The 24,104-nt window shown below is 48.0% G+C and overlaps 1 protein-coding gene across 2 annotated transcripts in view; it reads left to right on the top strand.

Moving 5' to 3' along the window:
• The window catches only part of Clic5 (chloride intracellular channel 5), a 143,030-nt gene that overhangs the window by 91,587 nt on the left and 27,339 nt on the right, over positions 1-24,104 (top strand). For both annotated transcript variants that reach the window (XM_060369682.1, XM_021649468.2), the window contains exons 2-4: positions 3,902-4,011; positions 8,433-8,558; positions 15,257-15,363. In XM_060369682.1, coding sequence (XP_060225665.1) covers positions 3,902-4,011; positions 8,433-8,558; positions 15,257-15,363 — 343 coding nt within the window. The remainder of the gene's footprint in view (positions 1-3,901; positions 4,012-8,432; positions 8,559-15,256; positions 15,364-24,104) is intronic.

Genomic DNA, 24,104 nt, shown 5'->3' with positions numbered 1-24,104 from the left:
CCTCTTCTCCCCCATGCCCCTTCCCTAGTTACTGATAGGGGAGGTCCTCCTCCCCTTCTGTCTCACCCTAGCCTATCAGGTCTCATCAGGGCTGTCTGTATCATCTTTCGCAGCTTTTGTTTATTAGGCTTAGATCCTGATTTAAGACATTAGCAACGCATAGTGGGACCACAAGGACCTAGGAAAGACAGCAAGCGCCCCCTGCACTCAGGGATGACTTACACTAGAAGGAGATGCCTGTGCCTGACTGACTGACGGTCATCACCTCACTGCACAGGTCCTGGGAGGACATAGCCTGGCTGAGCCTAACGTAGACTCCAGGACAGACATTACAAGCACCAAATCTGGAGCCAGATTACCAGGTTCAATCCTGGCCTTACCATGGTGGGAAGTATATGGCCAAGTATATGGTTGCTCTATGCTTCAGTTTCTAGACTGTTAGGGACAGTAAAATGCAGTCGCACACGCTTCTCATGGGAAGTAAGTTGGTGGTAACACACACACACACACACACACACACACACACACATATATCACTTAGACCATGTGTGATAATACTGGCCATCATTATTGTTACTAATGTGACAATTATTGTATGAAATTTTTGCCAGTCACGAATTCCTTTCTTGCTGGGCACAGTGGTGCAGGCCTGTAATCCCAGCACTCTGGGAAACAGAGGCAAGCAGATTTCTGTGAGACTGAGACCAGCCTGGTCTACAAAGAGAGTCCAAGACAGCCAAGGCTACACAGAGAAACCCTGTCTTCAAAAACCAAACAACAACAACAACAACAACAAATTCCCTTCTTAAAAACTTGGTGGAGGGTGATGGTGAGCTAGCCTGGCTTGTCGAACTGCCTGACACCAAGTCTGATAACCTGAGCATGATCCTCAGGAAACATGGACACTTTCTCTGAGCCTCTTGAGTGTTTTGGGAGATCTGAGGTGATAAACTCCCCGTTTACACCTGACTGTGATGAAGTAGGTAACCATATCTGTGAATGTGTGGAGGGGACCTTTACTTCTGTGGCCAGGTGCCCCCTTCAGGCCATCTCCAGTCCTGAGGATGGCTCTGTTTCCAGCCAGGGGGAAAGTAAAATCTAAATGGTTAAGGAACCCTCTGTGTAGTTAAAACGGTAAAACAAAGGTAGATTCGTAGCAATGACTCCCAACCAAAGCTGTCAAAAACTGTGGTTTTTCTGTGATAAATGTGCGCCTCTGCTGGGATTTCTGTCTTTGCACGGTAGACTCAGCCAGGAATAGTTGATCATGCTCTAATCATGAGAGGATGCTCCCCTGCCTGCCATCTGGCCACCACAGCTAAGCAGCCCTCAGGGGGAAGGGAGGGAAAGGCTACTCTTGAGAAAGGCACCTTTTCCTCTCCGAAAGGAAAATCTCCACCCGGGAGGCAGTTCACTGTTGAAGTGCCTGCTGTGCAAGCATGAGGACTGAAGTTCTGATCCATAGAACTTACAAAATTGCCAGGTGTGTGGGTGAGCGTGGTTCCTCACCTGTTATTCCAGCTATGGAAGGCAAACACAAAGAGTTGCTGGAAAAAGCTGTGTAGTGATCGTAGCTGTATTGGTGAGTTCCCAACAGACATCTGCAGCAGTCTCCACATGGGTGGACATGCATGTATCCAAACACATGCGGAGCACACACACGCACATACCACATAAAAATGGAAAAAAAGACAAAGAAAAATCCCAGTACCTCCTGTTTTCTAGATGTTATTTGTGTGGTTTCCAGCTTTGGGAGAAAGCCCTAAGGGGTCTTGTGGAATCCCATGCCCCAGTGACTAACTGAGCTCAATGTCTCCAGAGAAGCCAACATCAGAGACCAGAGAGGGGAGGATATTTCTTCCTCAAGGTACCATGTTGAGGAAGGTGGAAGAAATTACCAGATGGAAATAAGTCGGAGACCAGCTTTCTGTCCAGCTTATTGTTCTGCAGATCACTCAGGGAAGAGGGAGAGGTACCTTACCTCCTGGGTGGCGGCTGTGTTGAGGACCGTGAGACGGGTGGGTGAGAGAAATACCAGCACTCACCAGTGTTGTTATTGGTGTAGGAAGTCCTGCCGAACCCCCGACCCACCCTGCTGAAGGCCGCATGCTCTCAGAGGAAACACATTTAAAACCTCCACTTTTCAGAGGAGAAACGGAGGAGGAGTGGATGGGGAAAGAGAGGAGATGGGGGCCGAGGACTGGGAGGAGAGAAACTGTGGGTGGATAATTAATTAATTAAGAATAAATCCTCCCTGGGGGCTAAGGAAGGCTCAATGGTTAGAGTACGTGTTGCTTTTCCAGAGGACCCGGGTTCATACCTCAGCACTCGAGTCCGAAAGCTCACAAATCCCTGCACCCCAGCTCCAGGAGATCTTCTGACCTCCTCAGACACTCCTGTACATATAGGTACCGACACCCACACAGGCGTACCTCCCCAGACATACACATGCCAACATAAATAAAATAAAAGTAAACGAATAAATAAAACTCCTACAAATTAAAAAAAAAATCACAAAAACGAAACAAAGCATCAGGCTTTGTTTTGATGATTAAAATCACTTGCTGCTCTTCCACAGGTGCTGAGTTTAATTCAAAGCACCCTACACTGGGCAGCTCACAACATTATGGAACTCATGCTCCAAAGATCTGATGCTCTCTTCTGACCTCTACAGGCACTTACACACACACACACACACACACACACACACACACACACACACAATCCTTTAATAAAACCCTTTAGGGCAGTTTTTCCCACTGCCCCAACACATCCCTAAGCAGCAATATGTGTTTGTTGAATAAAAAAGATGTTTTAACCAATAAGTACTACATTGATTCTGAAGGCTATGTAGTAGCCAGAACTAAGTGTCATATTGATTAAAGTGCCGGCTTTGATAATTATCCTGGCTACAAGAGGTGGAATCAGAGCCCAAGGTTCTGTCTTATGACATACTTCTGTCAGTTCCAGAGCTAGGAAATGAATAAAGTTGTGCTTTATTTATAGAGATGGTAGTCTCAGAAGGCAATGTAGTAACATCCTAAAACTCTCTCTTCTAGTTTATCTGCGGTCAGCAGATGAAAAGGGAGAAAGGAGTGGGGCTGAGGAAGTCAATCATTCTGAAAGTCAGTTTTGTCACTCTGCTCAGCCACACTTCTGAGACTCGATGTCTGTGCCTCTGTCCTTGCATTCTTCCTTTTTCTTCTTGATATTTGGAGACAGGATTTTTTTTTTAAACATTGAGTCAAGTTATTTTCTGCTGGTATCAATCTTGTATTCCTTCTGGGGCTTCTGGGCTGGGCAAAGGGCGTAGCTCAGAACAAACAGATCATTAAGGCTGTGCATGCTGAGCTATCATAACATGTACGTGCAGACTCCTTTCTACAATATGGACTATAAATGTGCATTTATAATATAGAATATAAAAGTAGCTCTATTGATCCCTTCTGTCCCTATCACAGGGGTAGAAGTGGGAAAACAACAGAGGAACATATTTTGGCTGAACATAGCCAAAGAAGTGCTTCTCCAAGTTCAGTGTTCCTCAGAAAGGGAACGGCTTTCTAAGCTGCCTTCTGGCCAGGGGAGATCAGTGCCCAGCTGTTCATATGAATGTGTAGACGTTGGTACTCTCAGTGTCGCCTGTGTCAGGCTCTGTGGTGCCTGGATGGTTCTAGGACATCTCATGTTGGAAACTCCAGTTCAGCCTTACGAGGGCCGTGCAAGGTACAAGGCATTGTTCCACACAAATGTTAGGGAGTGGAGACAGATAACAAGCCTCTGAAGTCAGCTGGGAAGTGGCTATAGGCCCAGAGTTTGTTGATTAACATCCATGTTTTTGTTTGTTTGCCTGTTTGTTTATCTGTGCCCCTGGGACTCAGGCTTCTGCCCTTCTCCTTTCCAGGCTGGAGTCGATGGGGAAAGCATTGGCAACTGTCCTTTCTCTCAGCGTCTCTTCATGATCCTCTGGCTGAAAGGAGTCGTGTTCAATGTCACCACTGTGGATCTGAAAAGGTAAAGGACCCAGTGTTCATGAGGGCGTGCCTAGCACAAGGAAGAGTCTGATGGGATGAGAGAAAGCCTGTGCCTCCAGGCAGCCTCTGGTGGAGTCCATCTCATTGCCCAGAACTGTTTTCAGGACCCAACCCAGAGCACAGAGCAGGGTGAACAAGCCAGGGACCTCCTCAGAGCTGTGCTTCACTACCCTTGGCAAGAACTGATTAGCAAGAAAAAAAAAAAAAAGAAAAGAAAAGAAATGGCCAAACCAGAGGACTGCAGGTGGAGGTCCTAAATGAAAACGAAAACAAAAACCACCGCCACCACCAACAAATGGCTTGATGATGTCTGTTCATCTGAGTACTTGAGTACAATTTTATTCATACTTATTTGTTGTGCTGAGGATCAAACTTGGAGCCCCAAGCATGCTCTTCAAGTGCTCTGCCACTGAGCTGTAGTCCAGTCCTCTGAGTAGACGTCTTGAAACACACTGGCTTACTGTCTTACTCTGCTGGCTAACGGTGCACAGAAAATCTTTACCGTATCCCTCAGCCCACAGTGGAAAAGCTTCCAAAGCAGTCTGTGCTTTGTTCACTCCCCCTAATGCTTCTCACTGTGTCCTATCTGCCCTTTGCCCCCAGCAGCTCTTGATTAAGAAGCTCCTACCAGGCTGGAGAGATGGATCAGAGGTTAAGAACACTGGCTGTTCTTCCAAAGGTCCTCAGTTCAATTCCCAGCAACCACATGGTGGCTCACAACCATCTATAATGAGATCTGGTGCCCTCTTCCGGCATGCAGGCACACATGTAGGCAGAATACTCTTATTCTGACACTGACACTGATTGGGTGAGTGACCTTGAACTTTTTGAGCCTCAGTGCCTTCATCTGCCCCAAGATGATAATAAAGTAATGCCTTCTTAACCCATGGACACGCTGTTGAGGGTTTAAGGAGGTAGGCCATGCGTTTATGCTCAGGATCATACTTGGCTCACTGATGCATGAACTTGAAACCCAGAAACCCTTCTTAGCAATGTTCCTGCCCCCGTGTAGCTGTCAGTCCAGGGAGCTAATGCAAAAAAGGAGGCACATGGAAAAAGTTGCATTCAGATCTGTAAATGTGAAATTCTGTAATTTCAATTTCAAGTGCTAATGGCGGCTGTGGGGCTGGGCATGGTCAGAAAGAGGAGGGGCGAGACAGGCCAGCACTCTTTGACAATGCCCAGCTAAGCTCCAGAAGCCCGAAGTGGCGTATCCCCAAGGTGTCAGAATCCAGCAAAGTAGCCTCAGTACCCCTGAAACCAAACCCCACCCCACCCTATCAACAGAGCAACGCACCGCTGTATCTTTAAGCCACAGTAACTGCTCCAAAATAAAACCAGTGAGGACTTCCTTCCTTGCCATGCCAGTGTCAGTTCCAAAACAGGAGGAGCCGGCAGAGAATGTCCTCTCTTTATGTGAGGGGAGGGACACACAGAGTCAACAAAGGCGCCGAGTAAATTAGATTTTTAAAATGCTGCAGTCTCAACTGTCGGAGTGCCAAGAGTCACAGAATGAGGCTTGGAGAGCAGCCTGTTGGGAGTGACCTGGGAGCAGCCTGTCATTGAAATTCTTCTGTTCCCCTCCCTAAAGGATTAGGCCAGAAATTTGTCTCATTACGGAAGCCTCTGCCCCTCTGGTTGCCTTTTCAGTGTCCCCATCTCATATTTTTCTGCTCCATTGTCCGCAAGGAACGTTGTGAACTCAGAGGACACCCAGGGCAATGGATGCTCCATGGCTGCTCAGAGTCTCCTGCTGTCAACCCTTCTCTGTTTCTTCACCGTAGCCCTCTGACTCTCTACTTTCTGAGGCCAAGCCCTCTTCCCCTCCCTCACCGATCCTCGCTCTCACAATTGACCACCTGCCAGGAGGAAGGACAGAGGCATGCTGCATCACAGGCGTTATCAGAACCATGTCCTTCTTGGTTCTGTCAGCAGATGTACCTCCCCAGTGGCCGTCAGCCTACTGCCCAGCACACATGGGGACCACACGAAGGCACTGCTGAGGGCCCAGTCCAGTCCTGTTCATTCACTGGCTGTGTGCCCCACAATCCCCGGCTCTTCTCCAACATCTACGCCTGCCTCTCTGGATCATGGGGGGTGGGGCTCGGCATCTCCCTGTCCCTGGTGTGTTTGGCAAAGGTGGTGAGGCTCCCTGACACTTAAGTACCTTAGATTTCAGTCTGAGTAAAGAGACCTTTATTCTCCTTTGTGTTTTGATATGGGGTGAGGGATAAGCCCAGGGTGAGTGCTGCGCTGCAGCCCCCTCCCCCACCTGCTCTCTTTGTGCTTTCTATTTTGATATAATATTTTGCTAAGTTTCCCAGACTAAACCTGAGTTTGCTTTGGAGCCTGGCCTGGCCTTGCATGTGAGATCTTCCTGCATCAGCTCACCTGTCTAGTTGAGGTGACAGGCCTGTGTTCTCTCTTCTGAGTGACTGAGTTGGCTAAGTACCCTTTATCTACCGGGTCTCGCTGTTCCCAGAAAACAAGAAAAAACCTGTGACAAGAGGAATCTGCTTTCCTAGACATGTGCTGCATTTACTTAAGTCCTGTTAGAAAAATGAACTGCACTTCCTTGGAGCTGGATCATTTATAATTTGAAGTAACTCTTAAATGCCCCCAGAAGTTTGTTGTAAAAGATTCCTTTTCTGATTCAGGAGACTTTTCAATTTCAATTTCCATATATGGAACATCATTTTAAAAACACTTCACAAAACAACTAATTTCTAGTAAAATCAAAATCATTATAGTTGGAGCCAGAGAGATGGCTCAGAGGTTAAGAACACTGGATGCTCTTCCAAAGGTCCTGAGTTCAATTCCCAGAAACCATAGTGGCTCACAACCATGCAGGCAGAGTACTGTATAAATAATAAATAAATAATTCTAATTCTTCAAAATCATTATAGTCATATGTTAAGAACGATTTGCATTCAAATTAAGATTAAAACAATAAACAGTGAACTGTGCTTGATTATTAACTAGTTACCAGCAGGATAGCTGCCTACTGCTCCCCCACACTCAGTGGCAAGCACAAACTTATTGGGATGGAGTTTTTTTTTTTTTCAATCAATATTAGACCAACATTTGAATCTCTAATTTAACAGCTAGAATCATTCATTTTTTTTTAATTTAAATTTTTATGTGTATGGGTGTTTTGCCTGCATGTGTGTCTGTTCACCATGTGCATGTAGTGCCTGAAGAGGCCAGAAGAGGGCATCAGTTCTCGGGGGAACTGGAATTACAGACAGTTCTGCTGTTAGCTACCATGTGGCTATTGGGAACTGTTTGATTAATTTTTGAGCTAGTGTTCTGTTCTGTGGCCCAAGCTGGCTTCCCAGTTGTAACAATCATCCTGCCCCAGCCTCCCAAGTGCTGCGATAATAGTAGTGGAAGAACCATCATGACCAGCTCATAATTCTTGATGTAGAGTCCTTCTCCACAGCCAACATTTCCTAACATGTAATACTGATTGTAGGCCTATTGGAACCTAACCGCATAGGTTTTTGCTAGGGTCCAGTGGTGAAACAGAGCAACACAATTCTTTGAACACATTGACTCCATTTAATAGTTTTGTTTTTCACCTTATATTTTCCTTTTTAATAGATCCCTCACACTAGGGGCTATTTAGAGACCAAAAAAAAAAAAAATTCTGTGAAGTCTAGGAGGAGACTGACAAGAGTCAGATGTTAGTTGCTACATATTAAAATTTATGTTAGTCAGAATGGGAGCATAGGAATGTGAACCAGTCCCCAAAATACATATATGTTTATATATTTTGAATATATATATATATATATATATATATATATATATATATATTCAAAGGTATTTCTTAGGGTAAAAGTAAGATCCAGATCCAGTGTGTTATTGTTGTTGTTATTTGTCTGTGAAGGCCAGAAAGGGATATGAGATCTTTTGAAGCTTGCATTACCATTACTGGAAGTTGTGTTCTTCCTGTCGTGAATGCTAGGAAATAAACTCTGGTAAGGCTGTGTCCTTAACCACTGAGCCATCTCTTCAGCCCCAGTGTGTTAAGCTGTGAAGCCTGAAATTGTGTGTTCTGTTAGTGAAACAGAGTTTGGAAGCACAGCTCTGTACAGTTAAAGCTGGGAGCTAATTTAGAGAGCCGCCATGATTGTCTCAAGAGTTTTCAGTTGTGTTTTTTTCACAGCCTTGTCTTGTGAGGGTCCTCTGCCATCTCCCTTCCCTGGATGAGTTTTCTGTGCCATGTCACAGGCCTGCAGAACTCTGCCCAGCTTCTACTCTCTTACACCTGGTCCCACAAATCTGGTTATGCTATGGGAATGTCAATTAGCTCCAGGCCAGAGTTAAACCCACAGGCATCTAAGAGCAGGAGGCTCCCTGGTTCAAACCATCACCAGACTCTCCCTCTCTCCACAGAAAGCCCGCTGATCTACACAACCTCGCTCCTGGCACGCACCCGCCCTTCCTGACCTTCAATGGGGATGTGAAGACCGATGTCAACAAGATTGAGGAGTTCCTGGAGGAGACCTTAGCCCCTGAGAAGTAATGAACTGGTCTTTTGCAGAGCTATGGAAGGGGAAGGGTTAGCAGATTTCCAAAGGGGCTGCTATGGTTTGGAGCAGAGCCCTCTGTTTTTCAGCAGCATGGAACCACAGCCTCAAAGTAGGCACACTAGGGCCAGTTGCCTATAGATACTGCCGGTCATTTCCTACCCAGAGTGACTTTAGGGGCCCTGGGAAGATCATTATCTCTCTCTCCTACCAGGCCTGTTTCCTAGTGCACCATACCTGGAAAAAGTAGAGATGAGGCAGGCTCCCTCAACATTAGAGGAGAGATGAAAGGCCAACAAACCAGGAAAGGGACAGCTGGTGCCTGAAACCACACCAGGAGTCATAAATCTGACCAAGTCACAGATCAACAGATACCAGAGCTGGCAGGTACAGGGGCTGAAAGTTCTCACGGGGCCAGATTAGCTGCTCCTGATACAACAAGCGAAGAGACATAATCTTGAAAGATGGCAGAGTGTAGGCCCATTCATTGTAGAATACTGTAATCAGAGGTTAAAGCAATCACAGCTCATGGTTAAACTGAAAAACTGACATTGCTGACGGAGTGAGGCTTGAACCCCGTGTTGCAGGGTAGCTAAAGAGAGATCATGGAGCAAGCAACTGACTTGGAGAATCAGCTGTAGGATACTTACCACGGGGGCTGGCAAAGGAAGCAAGGAAGCAGTACACAGGTTTGGGCACGGCGCTCTGTTGGTGGGGTGCTTATCTGGTGTGTGAGAAGCCCTGAGCTCCATCCCCAGCAACACACAAGCCAAGGGTGTGGGTGTATGCCTGCATTCTCAGAGCTCGGGGGTAGAGTCAGGAGGATTTGAAGTTTTTCTTTGGAGTTTAGGAAGTTCAAGACTAGTCCGGGATATGTGAGATCTTGTCTAAAACAAAACATCAGTAACCAACAGGCTATAGGTTCAGAATGGGGTTTAGGTGAAACAGAAAGACTCGGCCAAGGGAGAGGAGTAAGGAGATGGGCAAAGGGAGGAGAATCAGACTACCACTCCCCCTCCTGTGTTTATCTCAAAGCTTTGTTTACCCAGAAGCATATGTTCCCAAGTCCGGTCAGGCAGTGAGTTCTCTGAATCATGTCTCTCTCTCCCGAGATCTCTCCTTGGACCTGCGAGAAGGGGCTGTCCTTATCCTCGTTTTACAGTCTGGCAGAGTGGGACAGTCCAAGGCAACCAACCGTGCCTTACTGATGGAAAATTACTAGACCCCACTGGCTCCGATGAAGCCCTAAGCAAGGGTGTGTGGTCCCTTAAGAACATCCTTTGTCACCGTGTTAGGATGGGCCATTTTCACACTGAGAGGCAAGCTGCCTGCAGCCCTTTGGAAGCAGCTGCCTTTCAAAACGTGAATTAGTTCAGCTAACAGCGCAGCCACACACAACACCCTGCAGGCCACAGCCAGAAGCCACGTGTGTCTTTGAACAAAACACCAGCCAGCCACTTGGATAGATGTGTCCTGCCAGAGATGACCCCTTCCTTTTTCTTGCTCCCCCGGGACTCAACCTCATTTGTTGCTTGTACTAGTTGCAAATCCCACATGAGAACAAAACAAAACAAAACAAAACAGTTTTCAGTAACTCTGAGTTCAGGTGTTGCCTGGGGAGGTTAATGTTGTCTCTCTGGAACAAATACTCCCATTCAGGACTATCTACTTCCACCGAATCTATCAAGGAGAACAGGAAGGCACAGGAGGTGAGGACAGGGCTGTCCACGTGGTCTCCTGCCAAACTGATAGATGGGATAGATACACTGCTCGTTCTGCCAGGAGACATGAGTGTCATCTAGGCCCATCCCGTCTCTGCTCTTTTCTTCAGGGCTCCCCTCTGAAAGGACACGCCCCCTCTGAGACCGTTTCCTGACTTGATTCTGCACACTCAGGTTAGCCACGACCGCTGCCTCCCACCATCTCAATCAGTGTCCACGGTGAGACCAAAGAGACAAGAAGACCCAGAGATTATAGAATTCCCTTAAAAAAAAAAAGAAAAAAACAAACAAAGAAACAAAAAAGCCCACAACATTCTTTTTTGAATAAGGTCATGATCAGATTCATTGTCTTTTTCTCTGGTTGTAAAGGTCCTATGGTCCAAGGAGGACCTAGCAGTGCTGGGCAGGGAGACTCCAGCTTCTCTTCCCTACTCACTCATACTTCCGGTACTCAGCAGGATGCTTGCTGTCTGTCCCAGGTCTTTTCTGGGTTTCCGTTAAGTGTAGGCAGTGTGACGAAAGACACTTCTGCCAGGCTGGTGACCTGGCCGTCTAGGCAGCAGATAGACCCTCAAGCTCATTAAACGAACCTCAGTGGTCTCCTAAAGTGAGGACTTTGGTGACAAGACCGTCAACCTCTCAGCACGCTCTTCACAGAAAGTTTCCTGTGCCAATTGGGTGGGGGGTGGGGCAGGTGCTACAGTTATCGGCCAGTAATTACCACTAAGTCAGTGACGCAGCTCCAAGCTCAGAATGTGCCAGTCTGCCCCCAATCCACCAGCTTGGCCAATCCTCCCGCTAACTCTGGCTGGAAGGTGGAGGGCTGGCATCCAGTTTCCTGATGCTGCAAGGCCATGTCTTTTTTAGCATGCTGCTGTCTGTAAAAACTGCCAGGGAACCAAGACTTTTTCTCCCTTGGTTTTGTTTTTAAAAGGAGAAGAAATCACATATGAATACTCCAACACTTAAAAAACAAACAAACAAGCAAAAAAAAAAAAAAAAAAAAACTGCCTCTGGTTTCACAGAGCATTCAGTGTCAGAATGAAGGGTCCGGGAAATCTCAAGTAGCTTCTCAATAAGACCGAAAACCCTCCCGTCCATGGACTGACCCAGTTAATACAAGACAAACGTGTAGAAGCTCTTGCAGAGTCATTACAGGGACGTGCCTGGCCCTTGCCTGTGGTCTCCGTCCCATAGCCGGGGCTGCTAGGATTCAGAACTGAGAAGCATGGCCGCCTTGTAAGCAACTGCGCATCGTGTGTGACTTGGGCGAGGCTCCCTCCCTCCCTGTTTAATCATCTTGAAAATGAAGAGGTGAGGTGTTCTCCAAGATCCCTTTCAGCCCATGAGTTTCACTAAGGGCTTCCCATAGAGCTGACTGTGTTAAAGTAATCCTAGTACACAGAAGTTAGATAGGAATTCAGGAGATAAGGAGCCTCAGGAGCTCAGCACTTAGTATTCTCTTCGAAAGCACGAGGGTCCGAGTTTAGAAACTCACTGAACAGCCCTGGGGCATGGCGGCCTGCCTGTTGTTGTACCATTGGAAGGCAGAGGCAGGGGATTCCCTAGAGCGAGCTGGCTAGCCAGGCTAGCCATACTGGGGAGTTGGAGATTTCACTGAGAGACCTTGCCTCAACCAATGAGAATGAGATGGAAGCACAGCACGATGGAGGAGGATTGGAAACACCAATCTCGGGCTCCCACATGCAGGCACATGCATCCCCACACATGCCACATGCAGAAACATACATGCACACAAGCACACCACACACACACACACACACACACACACACAAACAAACAAACAAACAATTGGAGGAGAAGATGGAGTCCTGGAAGCCAAACTGAAAACAGCTGGTTGCAAGCTGTGGGATGCCATCAGTCCAGTGGCAGGAGGCGTGCACCGAGAGCCAACCAGGCTCAGGGTGGAGACACTGTGGGTGCAATGTTTTCTATGAAAAGCGTAGATAGATCTCGTCCAGCATTAGAGTAGAATTAGGCTCTCCTGTCCCTCTGACGGGTGGAGACATAGCTTCAGCAGCTCCCACATGCTGATGCGCAAGGTGCCTCATGTGAATGTGAGCTCTGGAGCCCAAGGTTTTGGTTTCAGGCCTATGCTGCTAGGCCGTGCTCTCTTAGAGTAACGTGAGGCGTAGTGGCCTGACAGGATAAGGGCATTCGCTCCTTATGCCGAGTCTCAGTGGAGAAGGTGGCCCTCTTCTACCTTGCAGCTGTACATACATGGCCTCCAAGTTGTCTTCCGCAGAGAAAAGCAAATAGACGGGCAAACAAACACAGTGCTCTCAAGGGCCAGAGCCATGAGGAGTCAACACACACACACACACACACACCCTGTTCCATTGGCTAGATGCTAGTCACATGACCGCAGTGTGACTAGCTGGGAAATGTGAAGGAGCCCGTGGGTATTTAAGCATGCACAGTTGCTGCTATAGGCAAATTTAAAACAAAAACAGACAGAAAGCCACTTCTCCAATTTTGATTCAAGCGCTGTGTGATATTTTGTGAGGCAACATGAACGGATGTCTCCTCAGCCCAGGTAGGCACCGCAACAAGCCAGTGAAATGATTCCACCCAGGTGGAGTTTGGCAAACCAGTGAGTTTATTGGGATTGTGCACAGGGGCCTGGGGCACTCAGAGGTCAATCCCAGCGTGGTAACTACTTATGAAATCACCCCTGGGTGACCGAGGCATCCCTGGAACTCCTGCAGCCAGTTCCATCAAGGAGCATCCTCTCCCCCAGGTAACCCTAGGAAGGAGCCTTGTCGGTCATGTAACTCCCTGAGCTTCCGGAATCTTACACGAGTCCTTCCCCACTCCAAGAAGGAATGTTTCTGGGTTTGGAGGAAATGGCTGCGTGCTCTCAGATCTGTAATCGGAGGACCATAACGTTGATCTTCCAAGGCTGAGTGTCGAAGATACCACAGCACGACCCGATGCTTTACAAAGAGAAGAGCTCATTAAATGATAGCGAGAAACAATTCACGCCCGTGCTCTGGCTGTCTTGATTACAGTCCTAAGTACGACTGGTGACCTTATGTCTTGAACCACGAACTGTGAGAGACGGACTTTAAAGAATGAGTCAGTCTTCAAGGCTCTTGTTCTCAGAAAGCATAGTCAAGACAGCCAGGCGCACAGCTAAGTATCAGGATAGTCAGAACCGTTACCCTGCCTCTGAAGGAGTATTCGCTGAAGGGAGGACGCAGGGGTCCTGGAGAAGGAGAGGCATTCACACAAGTGTGAGCTCCAAAGCACAGGGCATCAGAACCCACTTAAAGCCAGGCAGGCATGGCAGCCACCTGTAATACCAGCACTGAAGGAGCAGAGACGGCAAATCCCCGGATCAAGCTGGCTTTTATTCACACATTAGACACAGTTGCTTTCACGGGGCTTAGGACTGTGTCTAGCATACAGTAGCCAATCAGGGCAAGTTGGCTTTACCCACCATCAGAGTACCAAGTAAGAGGGACACTGCATTATAGTCACAAAGCCAGTTTCTTACTGGTCCCACACTTAGGTCCTTAAATGATTATTTTTACCTTGGGCCTCCAACAGCCTTTGCTATAAAATGGGAGCAGTAGCTCCTTCTGTACCTGCCTAGTGGCCATGGCTGGGAGCTGGGCCCGATGCATTCTGGAGAGTCCTGAGAGTCCAAGGGCAGTGTCTCTGACATTAAACTTGTCAGGCAAAGTTGATCAACCAATCCATCACAAAACAAAACAAAAACCCTGTCATGGATCCAAAACCGGGAAAGTCCTAACTAACGAGATATTGAAGGAGAAAGAAATGAAATAACGATGATAAATGATTCTCCCTGGTCTAAAATTCACTAATTGGGTTGGTTCGCTGACCAGCTAACCCCAGAGATCCGCCTGTCCCACCTCTCCAGAACTGGGATTCCAAGCATGCTGCCGTTCTCACCGTTCTGATATAGATCCTGGGGGTCAAATTCGGCTCTTTTCTCACTGTCTTTACTGACTGAGCTATCTTCCGAACCCCACAGCAAATAAGTTCTTAAAGACTTCATTGCCTGAAAACGTAAAATATGAACAAAAGAATTTTGCTTAATAGAAAAAAATCCCAACCAGATGTGTACAGTAAAACTTCTCACAACAGATCACAAAGACCCACACTTATTATTAATAAGGATAAGTGGCCACCTGCCCCTGTCTATTCCACTTCTGCCTGACCGTGTACAGAATGATCTTGTGAAAAGAATGCCTTTAAAAAATAAATAATTAGCATTATTCATGTGACGACTGTGTTGGGTAAATCCAAGGATTCCCACACCTGGGCGCTAACCTCCTCATTCGGTCTCAGCTTCAAGGATCTTAAGCCTGGTCCACATTTTGGATTTTTTTTTAAACTTCAAAATGGGAAACAGTCCAAGGGATGGAGTGGGGATCATTGTAAATCTCCCTCCACACTTGGAAATCCAAGTGATAAAAAACACATGACCTGTGGATGTAGCCGGGTTAAGTTCCTATTATAGCACACATGTAATAGGCATCAGAGAGATGTTTTAGGAGCATAGAAGGGACACCCTTCCTTTGGAGAAATGATTTAGGACTTTGGTGCTGAGGGCCCAGGCATCCACTCACTCTGGGCAGCCATGATGGTGGTAGATGGTAGATAGGCATTTTCATAAGTTCAGGGGAAATATCAGGAACCCCACCTGACACAGGGGCCAGCCCCATGTCACTGCAGATCACATGGTAGTCCGGGGAAGAGGCCTGTGGGTGGCATTCTGATTCCTTGTCCAACAGGCTCAGTCACTCTGGTTAAATCTCTGAGCACCTCACTCTGGTTTCCTGCCCACCCTGCCTGTTAAATCCCAAAGGGTGGTAGCTCCTGCCAGGAGAGGGGATGCTGCTCCCACGAAGGCAAACATGGTCGCCACTGAGGAGACCCATTCTTACAGTTTCATAGAACACTGTGCCTTGCCTTCCAGGTACCCCAAACTGGCTGCCAAGCACCGGGCATCCAACACCGCGGGCATTGACATCTTCTCCAAGTTCTCAGCCTACATCAAAAACACCAAGCAGCAGAACAACGCTGGTGAGTGACCCTTCAAGGGGTGCCCAGGCGGGGTCCACTCCATGCCATGTGGGCTGCATCTCTGGTTTGCCCATGGCTATTTTGGACCACCAGGCCAGAGAAGCTTCTGGAACCAACGCCACTTGTTATTTTCTTACCTGTTCCTACCTCAGAACCTGCTGCCCGTAGGGTAGGAGAAACAAGGGGGTGCTGTTGCTGACTCAGAGGCAGGGAGGCAGTGTACTTTGGAAAGCCACCTTATCACACAGCAGAAGGCATGGAAGGGTTTCTAGATACCTGGTCTTTTCATCAGATATGCGACCCCATCTGTGTTCACAAGGGGACATACATTCCCACTTCTTTGTAGTCTTCAGAGAGCTTTTCAAGGGCTGACATGAAACACGAGAAGGACAAATGAGGGTTGACATTTGGTGAATGCCACGGGCCTAATCCTCTGTATTCTCTTCATCATGAGTGTGAGGAGTCTAGGAAATGACTTCTGAAGGCCTGGTCCCTCTGCTACGTGACCCTTCCTTCCTGGCATTGGCTGCAAACCTAGGGCCTGCTTTGCTTCTTTTATGATGGGGCCTGAGCACTCCACATTTAAGCTCATGGAAATTTTAGTCTCTCATTCAGCATCAACCTTTAAGGATCTGCTGAGGTATCTGAATAGGGGTATGCGGGACCTGAAGAGTGGCTAGTGAGACCCCCCCCCAAAGGAAAGGAATGAAGGAGAGAGTGTCAATGACTATGGAGAGAGAGGATGAGCTAGAGCCCTGGGGTCTGGTACCAAATCAAACAGAAGAAATGCCACACGAATCTTCATGAACAGAGCAGCTGATAATGCACAATGGACCACAGCAAGGTAGCAGGTACTCTTGTAGTTCAGAGAAGTCTCTGGAAACCTGTGAGAGGGGAAAAAAACACTAGTGAGGACAGAAACAGATAAGTAAGAAGGGACTATGCCAGTCACAGCTGCTGAGATCTTGGTTTGTGCCAAGATCATAATAAAAGCTTAGAGGTTTTTAATAAAAGCGAAAGTGATTCTTAACAGCATTCAGGATGGGGGAAAGAATGGGGAAAGTCAAGGAAAGACTTATTGGCTCACAGTTTGACAACACAGTTCACCAGGGCTGAAAGGCCAGAGTGTGAGGCACCAGCTCACTGTGCCCATAATCCCACCATGCTGGCTAGTGCAGAAGGAGAGCTCCAAGTCACGCACAAGCAAATCAGAATACAGGAGGCTCAGTCTGGTTTAATCAAAGGGAAAGAGAAGAGCTGGTTAACAATCCAGTGAAAGGAAAAGCTGCGAAGGTGCCCAAAGTGGGAGTTCATCTTCTGAGAAACTTTCCAGAAGGATTTGAACTAAGATCACAGTGTGTAGGATAGGTCTAGACGATGGGAAAAGGCTGAGGACAGACAGAGGTCAAGAAAAGAAGCCAGCAGCTGCAAGGCCAGTCTATGTGTCTTTGATTTTATCCCTTGGACAATAATATCTACTATAGGGACATTAGAAGCACTATAAAGAGAAAAGTCTTTGTAGGACAAAAGGCAGCACGTGGAAAATGTTCTAAGCATAGTGCTGGGCTTGCTTCATTACTCTTTGGGTCCTGTAGTTGGTTGAATAATGGCCCTTCCCTCAAAGTCATGTTCAAGTGTCCACCTGGACCCTCAGAACATGGCCTTATTGGATCAGGATCTCAAGATGAGAGGATCCTGTACTTAGTGTGGTCCCTAAATCCAATGACTGATATCCTCAAAAAAAGATGAAAGGACACGGAGATGTGGGACAGAGGGCTCTGGGAAGATAGAAGTGGGGAGTGGAACCATACAGCCCTGGCCACAGCCACGGCCACAGCCGTGGCCACAGCCAAAGCCAAGGCTTTCCAGAAACAGGAAGGAGAAAGGAAAGGGTGACATTTAATTTTGGAATGTTCTGTCTTTCAGAACGGTAAGAGATATCCCATAATTTTAAGTCACCCAGCTAGTGGGTTTTTATTGCTATAGGTCTGAGGAGACCAACAAAAATTGTGATAAGTGTTAGTGACCGATGACAATAGCAACTTAATGAAGGGGAGGCTTGTTTTGACTCCCAGCTGAGAGCACCGTCCATCTTGGCAGGAAGGCATGGGGCAGGGGCTCAAGGCAGCTGCTCATAGTTTATGTGCAGATAGGAAGCAAGACATACTCAACTTGCCTTTTGCTTTTATCCATTTTGTTAAAACCAGAACCCAGCCCATGGGCTGGGGCCCCTCACATCAGGGTGGGCCTTCCTTCCTCAGTCAGACGTCTGTGGAAACACCCGCAGAGACACACCCAGAGGTCTGTCGCCTGCTTGATTCTAAATCAAGTTGTCGATCAAGATTAAGTATCACAGCCTTCTGAGCTTCCTGGAAAAGAACAGTTATTGACAGTTTGCTGGCCCAAGGCCCAGAGGCAAGGGAGAGGACCAGGGACTTCTTTCTTCCCCTGGGCCCGCCACATCTTGGTTCTGTTTCTTCAGTCTCTACATCCAGTGTCTTTTCATCTCAACCACAAATATCTTCTTCCTCCATAAATGTCAGAGTGGCCTCAGAAAGATTATCTCATTTGAACCTTCCAGACTTTTTAAATTATAAATGGTATTTACATATTATCTGCATTTACAGTTCTGTTATGCCCAAAGCCAAAGCAACAGTTTCCACAGAATACTGAGTGTCGATTTCCTATAAACTCAATACTCTCCAATTTTCATTGTTTCCCTTCTTCTGTTTCACCCTGGGTTTCCCCATAATGGGCTTTGCCCTTGTGACTCCTTCCCCTAACCCATTTGCACATTTTAAAGCTCAGGCATGTCTGCTTTCTAAATAGCTCACCCCGACATGCTCTGTTCCTCTCAGCCACACACTGAGATAGCCCAGTGTGACCTTTCGTTTTGACCTTTCTTTTTCCTTTCTTCCTGCCTCATACCCAGTTTTGGTGAGCAGGACCCAAAAGTTCTTAGGCTCAGCAAGCCATCGGCCCATGCTTCTGCAGGCCAGCCTTCCCTGTAGAGACAGCCTTGTTCCTACAAGACAGGCCAGAGCCACGCTCCCAAGCCAGATCTTTGCTCACAGTCTACGTGGCCCAGGAGACAAGCCATGACTCTCCACCTTCTCAGGGCTCCAGGACGGCAGCTCCAGGCAGCTCTGCCCTTTTCCTCATCGGCCCTTCAACTAAGCATCTACCATCTTACTTCAGATGGTACCCCTTCTTAATTTACATTTTCATTTGTCTCATTTTTATTAATTTTTTTTTAAAAAACGTGTTCTTGTTCATGTGTGTCAAGGTACATATGTGTGGGCAGTAGGGTGTGCACACGTATGTGGAAGCCAGAGTCAATCCAGGTGTCACTCTTCAGATGATATTCCCCTTGTTTCTTGTTAGGACAGCATCTCTTGCTGGCCTGAAGCACACTGACTTGGCTGCATGTGCTGGCCAGTCAGCTCCAGGAATCCATTTGGTTTTTAAGTGTTGTCATGGCAGCCCCAAGTCACTGCATCCAGAACTGGGGTGGGGGTGGGGAAAAACTCAGGTCCTCATTATTTTGCAGAAAGCACTTCACCAGCTGAGCTACCTCCAGCCCCCTCCTTTCTCTCTCGAGCAGAGCCCTCTCTTCTTTCCCTAGACACACTGCTGATGGTCATAATCCAGTCCCACCCTGTCACCAGAAAGCTTGAGAGAAGCCACTGTTGCTAATGCCTAGCTGCCCCCCACCGACCCCCTCCTACTCGAAGACATACCTCATCATGGGAAATGCTCCCCTCTCAAGAGAATCCACCTTGAATTGGCATATTTACTGTCATTTGGACATGCATCAAAATTTTGTGGGGACCCAGAAAAATGGCCCAGTAAATAAGAGTTCTTGCTCTACAAGCAAAAGGATCTGAGTTCAAATCCTCAGCGCCCGTGTAAGAAGCTGAGCATGGTTGTGTCGTGTGCCTACAACCCCAGCTTTGGGGGCCAGAGACAGGCAAATCCTTAGAGCCTGCTGACCAACCAGCCTAGATGAAATGGTGAGCTTCCCGTTCAGTCAATAAAACAGGAGCAATAGAGGAAAACACCCAACATCCGGTCCCAGCCTCCACAGGCTCACACACACACACACACACACACACACACACACACACACACACACATGCACACACTGCACAGAGCAGCACCCGCACTGAGCATCTTTTGAGGGCACGTGCCTTACATGGCGCACACTACCCTAGGTTCTGAAGTCACTAAGAGGAACAGGTAAGAGGCATTGCCCTTCTCAAACTAGCCGTCTGCACGGGCTAGAAATCAGGCAGATGAGGGATTACTGGCCTTCGTTTGAACTGCAGAACCAGCTCCACAGATACGCCCGGAAGATCTGTTCCCTCTAAGCCTGTTTCTGAAACTGTGAGATGAGCTTATTACTACTTCTGCCAGGCGTGGTCGCTGTTTGTGTGGCGGGTTCGTGCACTTCCTAAATCAAAGCGTGCACATCACGGTACAGTGCCTGGCACGTCAAGAGTGCCCGCTGCATGCTACTCATGATCACTGGTGTGGGGAGCATAAGCCAACCCTGCTGCTTCTGCTCTTTTCCTTTCCTTCCTACCCACCCTCAACCAGCATCTGCTGGCCTCTCCCCCAGTGGGCTCTTCCTGATTTTTTAAAGTTCATTTCTCCCCCCCCCCTTTTTTTTTTAACTTCTAAAAGTGTTATTGGTGGCAGGGTCCATACCAGGATGACTTCATGGGGTTGGTTCTCTCATTCTACCTTTGCGGAAGGCCTGGGGGTTGCACTCAACTCATCAGGCTGGCAGAGCAGGTTCTCTTACTTCCCCACTGAGCCACTGCACTGGCTCTTTTCCCTCTTTAAGATTAAAAAGAAAACGTTTTCATGGTGTGTATGTATCTTTATGTTTGTATATGCAAGTGAGCGGCTCCTGCCTCCAGAAACCAGAGGGGCTGGCTCCTTGGAGCGTGAGTTACAGGTCACTTCCTTCACCCGGGTGCTGAGAGCAGAACCTGGGTCCTCTGCAAACCATGAGGTGAGCTCTTAGCCTACGCCTAACATCTGAGCACTCTCTCTCTCCAGCTCCCTTGTCCCCCCTTTCCTGAAGGTTGCTGCTGTTCCCTCAAAGTGCATATACCCCAGATTGCCACTGGTGTGGTCCTGATCTCACACCCGGTGATTTTTGTGCTTTGTTTGGGGACCCGCTCCTGCACTGCCTCCTGCCTTCCTGTCCCTGTCATTTTCACATCCAGATCTCCTTGGTCCTCTGAGACCAGAATCTGCCTCTGGCCTGCCCCAACCCTTCCTTAGTGTTCTTCTCAAGCACCTCACAAGTGGCCTGGATTTTGTCTTAAATGAGTTATGAGGCTCTATATTCAGTCAGGTACGCATGTGGTTTTGTAGTTTTTCTATCACTGAGCACATACCCTCACCCCTCACCCCCTCTCTGCCAACCTGCCCCCGCCTCCCCCGCTACTGGGCTTCAGGAAGAGACAGTAGTTGTGAGACATCCTTGCACCATTCCAGTGTGGATGCTGTCATACCATTCCGGTGACATGTGCAGCATCATCACGATGCACCATCATAAAGCCCAATTGCCCCAAGCCCAATTCTTCATCGTGATGTCACAGTGCCTGCACTGGCCCCGTGTTCTCACAGCCCAGCACCCAGGGGCTGTGTGAGATCCAACTGCTCACTACCATCTGTGTTAGCCTCCCGGAAGGGAAAAGGTTGCATCAGTTCCTCCACCTGTAAAAACCAAGAGGAGAGGTGTGCATTGCACACTCATTCCTGTGACATGATGGTCCTCCTCATGTTCAAGACCAGCTGCCTTTCTGGGGCTGACAACTGTACCTAGTGGGGCAGTTAGGGGGATTAGAGGATTGGGGGATTAAGTCTGGGAGTGAACCGAAGACTAAAATCAACACCCAAGACACATGTTTGAGGAAGGGCAGAGGGTGAGCAGGGACATTCAGAAAGACCCAGCCTATTAGGAAGGAGAAGGAGGGAGGAGTCATGGGGTAAGGCAGAAAGCTTAAAAAGAAAAGCCTAGGGTTGTCTGTGGGAAACCCTGCCATGCCCAAAGCCTTGGGTGCAGCTCCTGAAATTCTTAGTCTCTTTTAACCATGTTTCCCATGGGTATCACTGCTTCCTCCGGCAGACGACCCCACCCCCACCCCGGTGAGCGATCAGGATTCTTCTGTCTTGGAGGGGAGGTGCTGAGATGGAATTGAATGGAATCAGAAACCTACAAGGGGTTGGGGGAGCTTGTGGCCACAGGAAAGGACACCTTTTAGATAAGAAAGAGCAGCCAGGCCTTTAGACATGTCTGCCTTAGCAGGGATCCTCTTGCTCTCTCTCACACACATGGCTTTTTCTAGTGAGCAGGGGGAAGCTATGGATGGCATTGGGGTTTCCGGAATCCTCAAGTGGAAGGGCTCGGACAGCACACAAGCTCCTATTTTCTCTCTGGCACACGCTGTGCCGTCTCTGAAGTCTACAGTGGGGAGCAGTCTCTGTTGTCACCTCGAATACTGTCCCTACGCGTTGAGTGCAGCTGGCCGAACGGCGGAGTCTGGCCTCCCTCTCCAACTGCTGTCACCTCTGTCTTCCAGTGCTGCTCTGAGCCACCCTTCCCTCTCAGCCCTGCTCCTTGCATCTTCCTGGGAGTTGCTGCCAGTACACAGGGAACCCCAGATGAGCCAAGATGGGGAACAGAGTCAGTAATCTCAGCAGCCCTGCCTGGCCCCACTGCCAGGGCCTGCACGCATGTGTCCTGCTGGGGACCTGAGTAGTCTGGCTCCATGCGTTCCCCTCTTCCCTGGAGGGGTTTCTTTTACACTCTCCTTCAGCTGGTCTCTCTTCCAGTCTCTGCCATCTCCTAAGACAATCTAGGTTTCTCCCTCTGAACACTCAGCTTTCAAATAGCCATCAGAACAGAGCTGCAAATCTCTGCCAAATCACTTGGCTTTCACGAATTCCTTGTAGCTACTTACCATAATTTAGGCATAGCATGCTGTATTTTCCTTCGTTTTTCACAATCTCTCTTTTCCTTACACTTCAATCCTATCAGTTCCCAGAGCACATTTCATGTCTTATACAGTATGGCGCATTCCAGGCAATTAGCAGGGGATGGAATGCGCATGTTTAATTCTCTATTCTTATTAACTCATTTGAGAGTCCCTTTTTATTTCTTCCAACCCTATCGTGTTTCCCTCAGATACAGTTAGCATTCCTGCCCAGAATTACCATCCTTGTTTTGGAGAAGAGTGTCAGATTCTCGTGTGTTTTCTTTCTAGCTGGCTAGGAACGGGCATGTGTATGCATCCGACTGAATCAAAGATCTGGTGTTTTATTCCCCTTGGTTCACATTCGCTGTCTTCAGATCCCAGTTTTTATGGACATGCCACAAAGATGAGAGAGCACAGAGTTTTAAAGATCCCATTTTGGGGATGGGGGGGGGGTGGGAGGCAGAAATCTCTTTTCCTGTTAAAGTGCTAAAAAGTCCCAGTTGTGGCCTCCTGAGTGTGGGCGCCATAAATTGTCTACAGTTTGGGGGCTTTATCTCTCTGGGTTTCTCAGGTTGTTTTGACCACACATCTCTGGGCTGAATGTGTTTTCCCCAATTTGAATTCTGCCTTCTTTTCTCTGTCCCAGTCTCCATTCTCTCTTATTTCTACTCCGGTGTTCCTCTGTCTTGGGGGGGGGGGGGGCGGCTTCTTTTCTATTTTAAATGGATAATCCATGTGTTCTAGAAGGCCCGTTAGCTCCTCATAGCAAAGAACAGTCCACTAGAAGAAGGTAAGAATGTAAAACAGGAAAGGTATATAAAAAGGAGTTTGGTGTGTGTGTGTGTGTGTGTGTGTGTGTGTGTGTGTGTGTGTGTGTTTGTGTGTGGGGGTCTGTGTATGTGCCTGTGTGAATGTCTGTGTGTCTATGTATATCTATGTGTGTGTCTGTGTTCTGTGTGCGTGTCTGTGTGTGAATCTCTGTGTGTATGCACCATTGTGTGTGTGTCTAAACCAGGACCAGCACCTGGGACTGCCTTCCTGACATGGTAGGCCGCCAGCATGGTTCAGAACTCCTGGACAGTGCAACCGGGGTCCCCCTGCAGATAAAAACAAACCAAGCTCCCCAAAGAATAACAAAGATTCCTGACTTGAGCCGCAGACACTGACACCGTGGGGCTGCTGTTTCCATTTTCTTTGGCTCTTCCCTCTGTGCTTGCCTTCCTGCCCAGTGACTCCAGGCCAGGCTAGCTCATGCCTTCTGTGTCTCCTCTCCACGCAGGCCCTGTCTCTGGCTCTGCCTTTGGGCTGCAGCCTCCCCACCTCTCTTGTGTTCTCCCTGTGCCCCAACCTGCTTCTTTTTGTTCTTGTTTCTCTAGAAGTCCCATGAGGCTTTGCTGCAGCCCCAGGCCTATGTCATCGGTGTGCTGGCCCTGCCTGTACAGGATACATGCATCCTTGTCGTAGGTCAGGGCTGATGAGATCTTTCTGTGAAGGGGTCAGATAGGAAAGGTTGCGGGTAGGGCAAACTGTACAAGGTCACTCGCTCTGCTTAGCAAGGTCCTTGGAAACTTTGAGCACTCCAGACAATCGACAAACAAGTGTATGCAGCTGTATCCAATGAAACTCATCTGTAGATCCTGAAATACTAATGTCATGCCCCTTTTCTATGTCACACAATATTCTCTTCACTCCCCACACCCTGCAATTATCTATCCAAAAAACAAATGTAAAGAGCGATCCTAGCCC

The sequence above is a fragment of the Meriones unguiculatus genome, chromosome 16 (assembly GCF_030254825.1).
Source record: "Meriones unguiculatus strain TT.TT164.6M chromosome 16, Bangor_MerUng_6.1, whole genome shotgun sequence".
Taxonomy (NCBI): Eukaryota; Metazoa; Chordata; class Mammalia; order Rodentia; family Muridae; genus Meriones; species Meriones unguiculatus.
The sequence above is the reverse complement of the archived record's forward strand: the minus strand, read 5'-3'. Positions and strand labels throughout refer to the sequence as shown.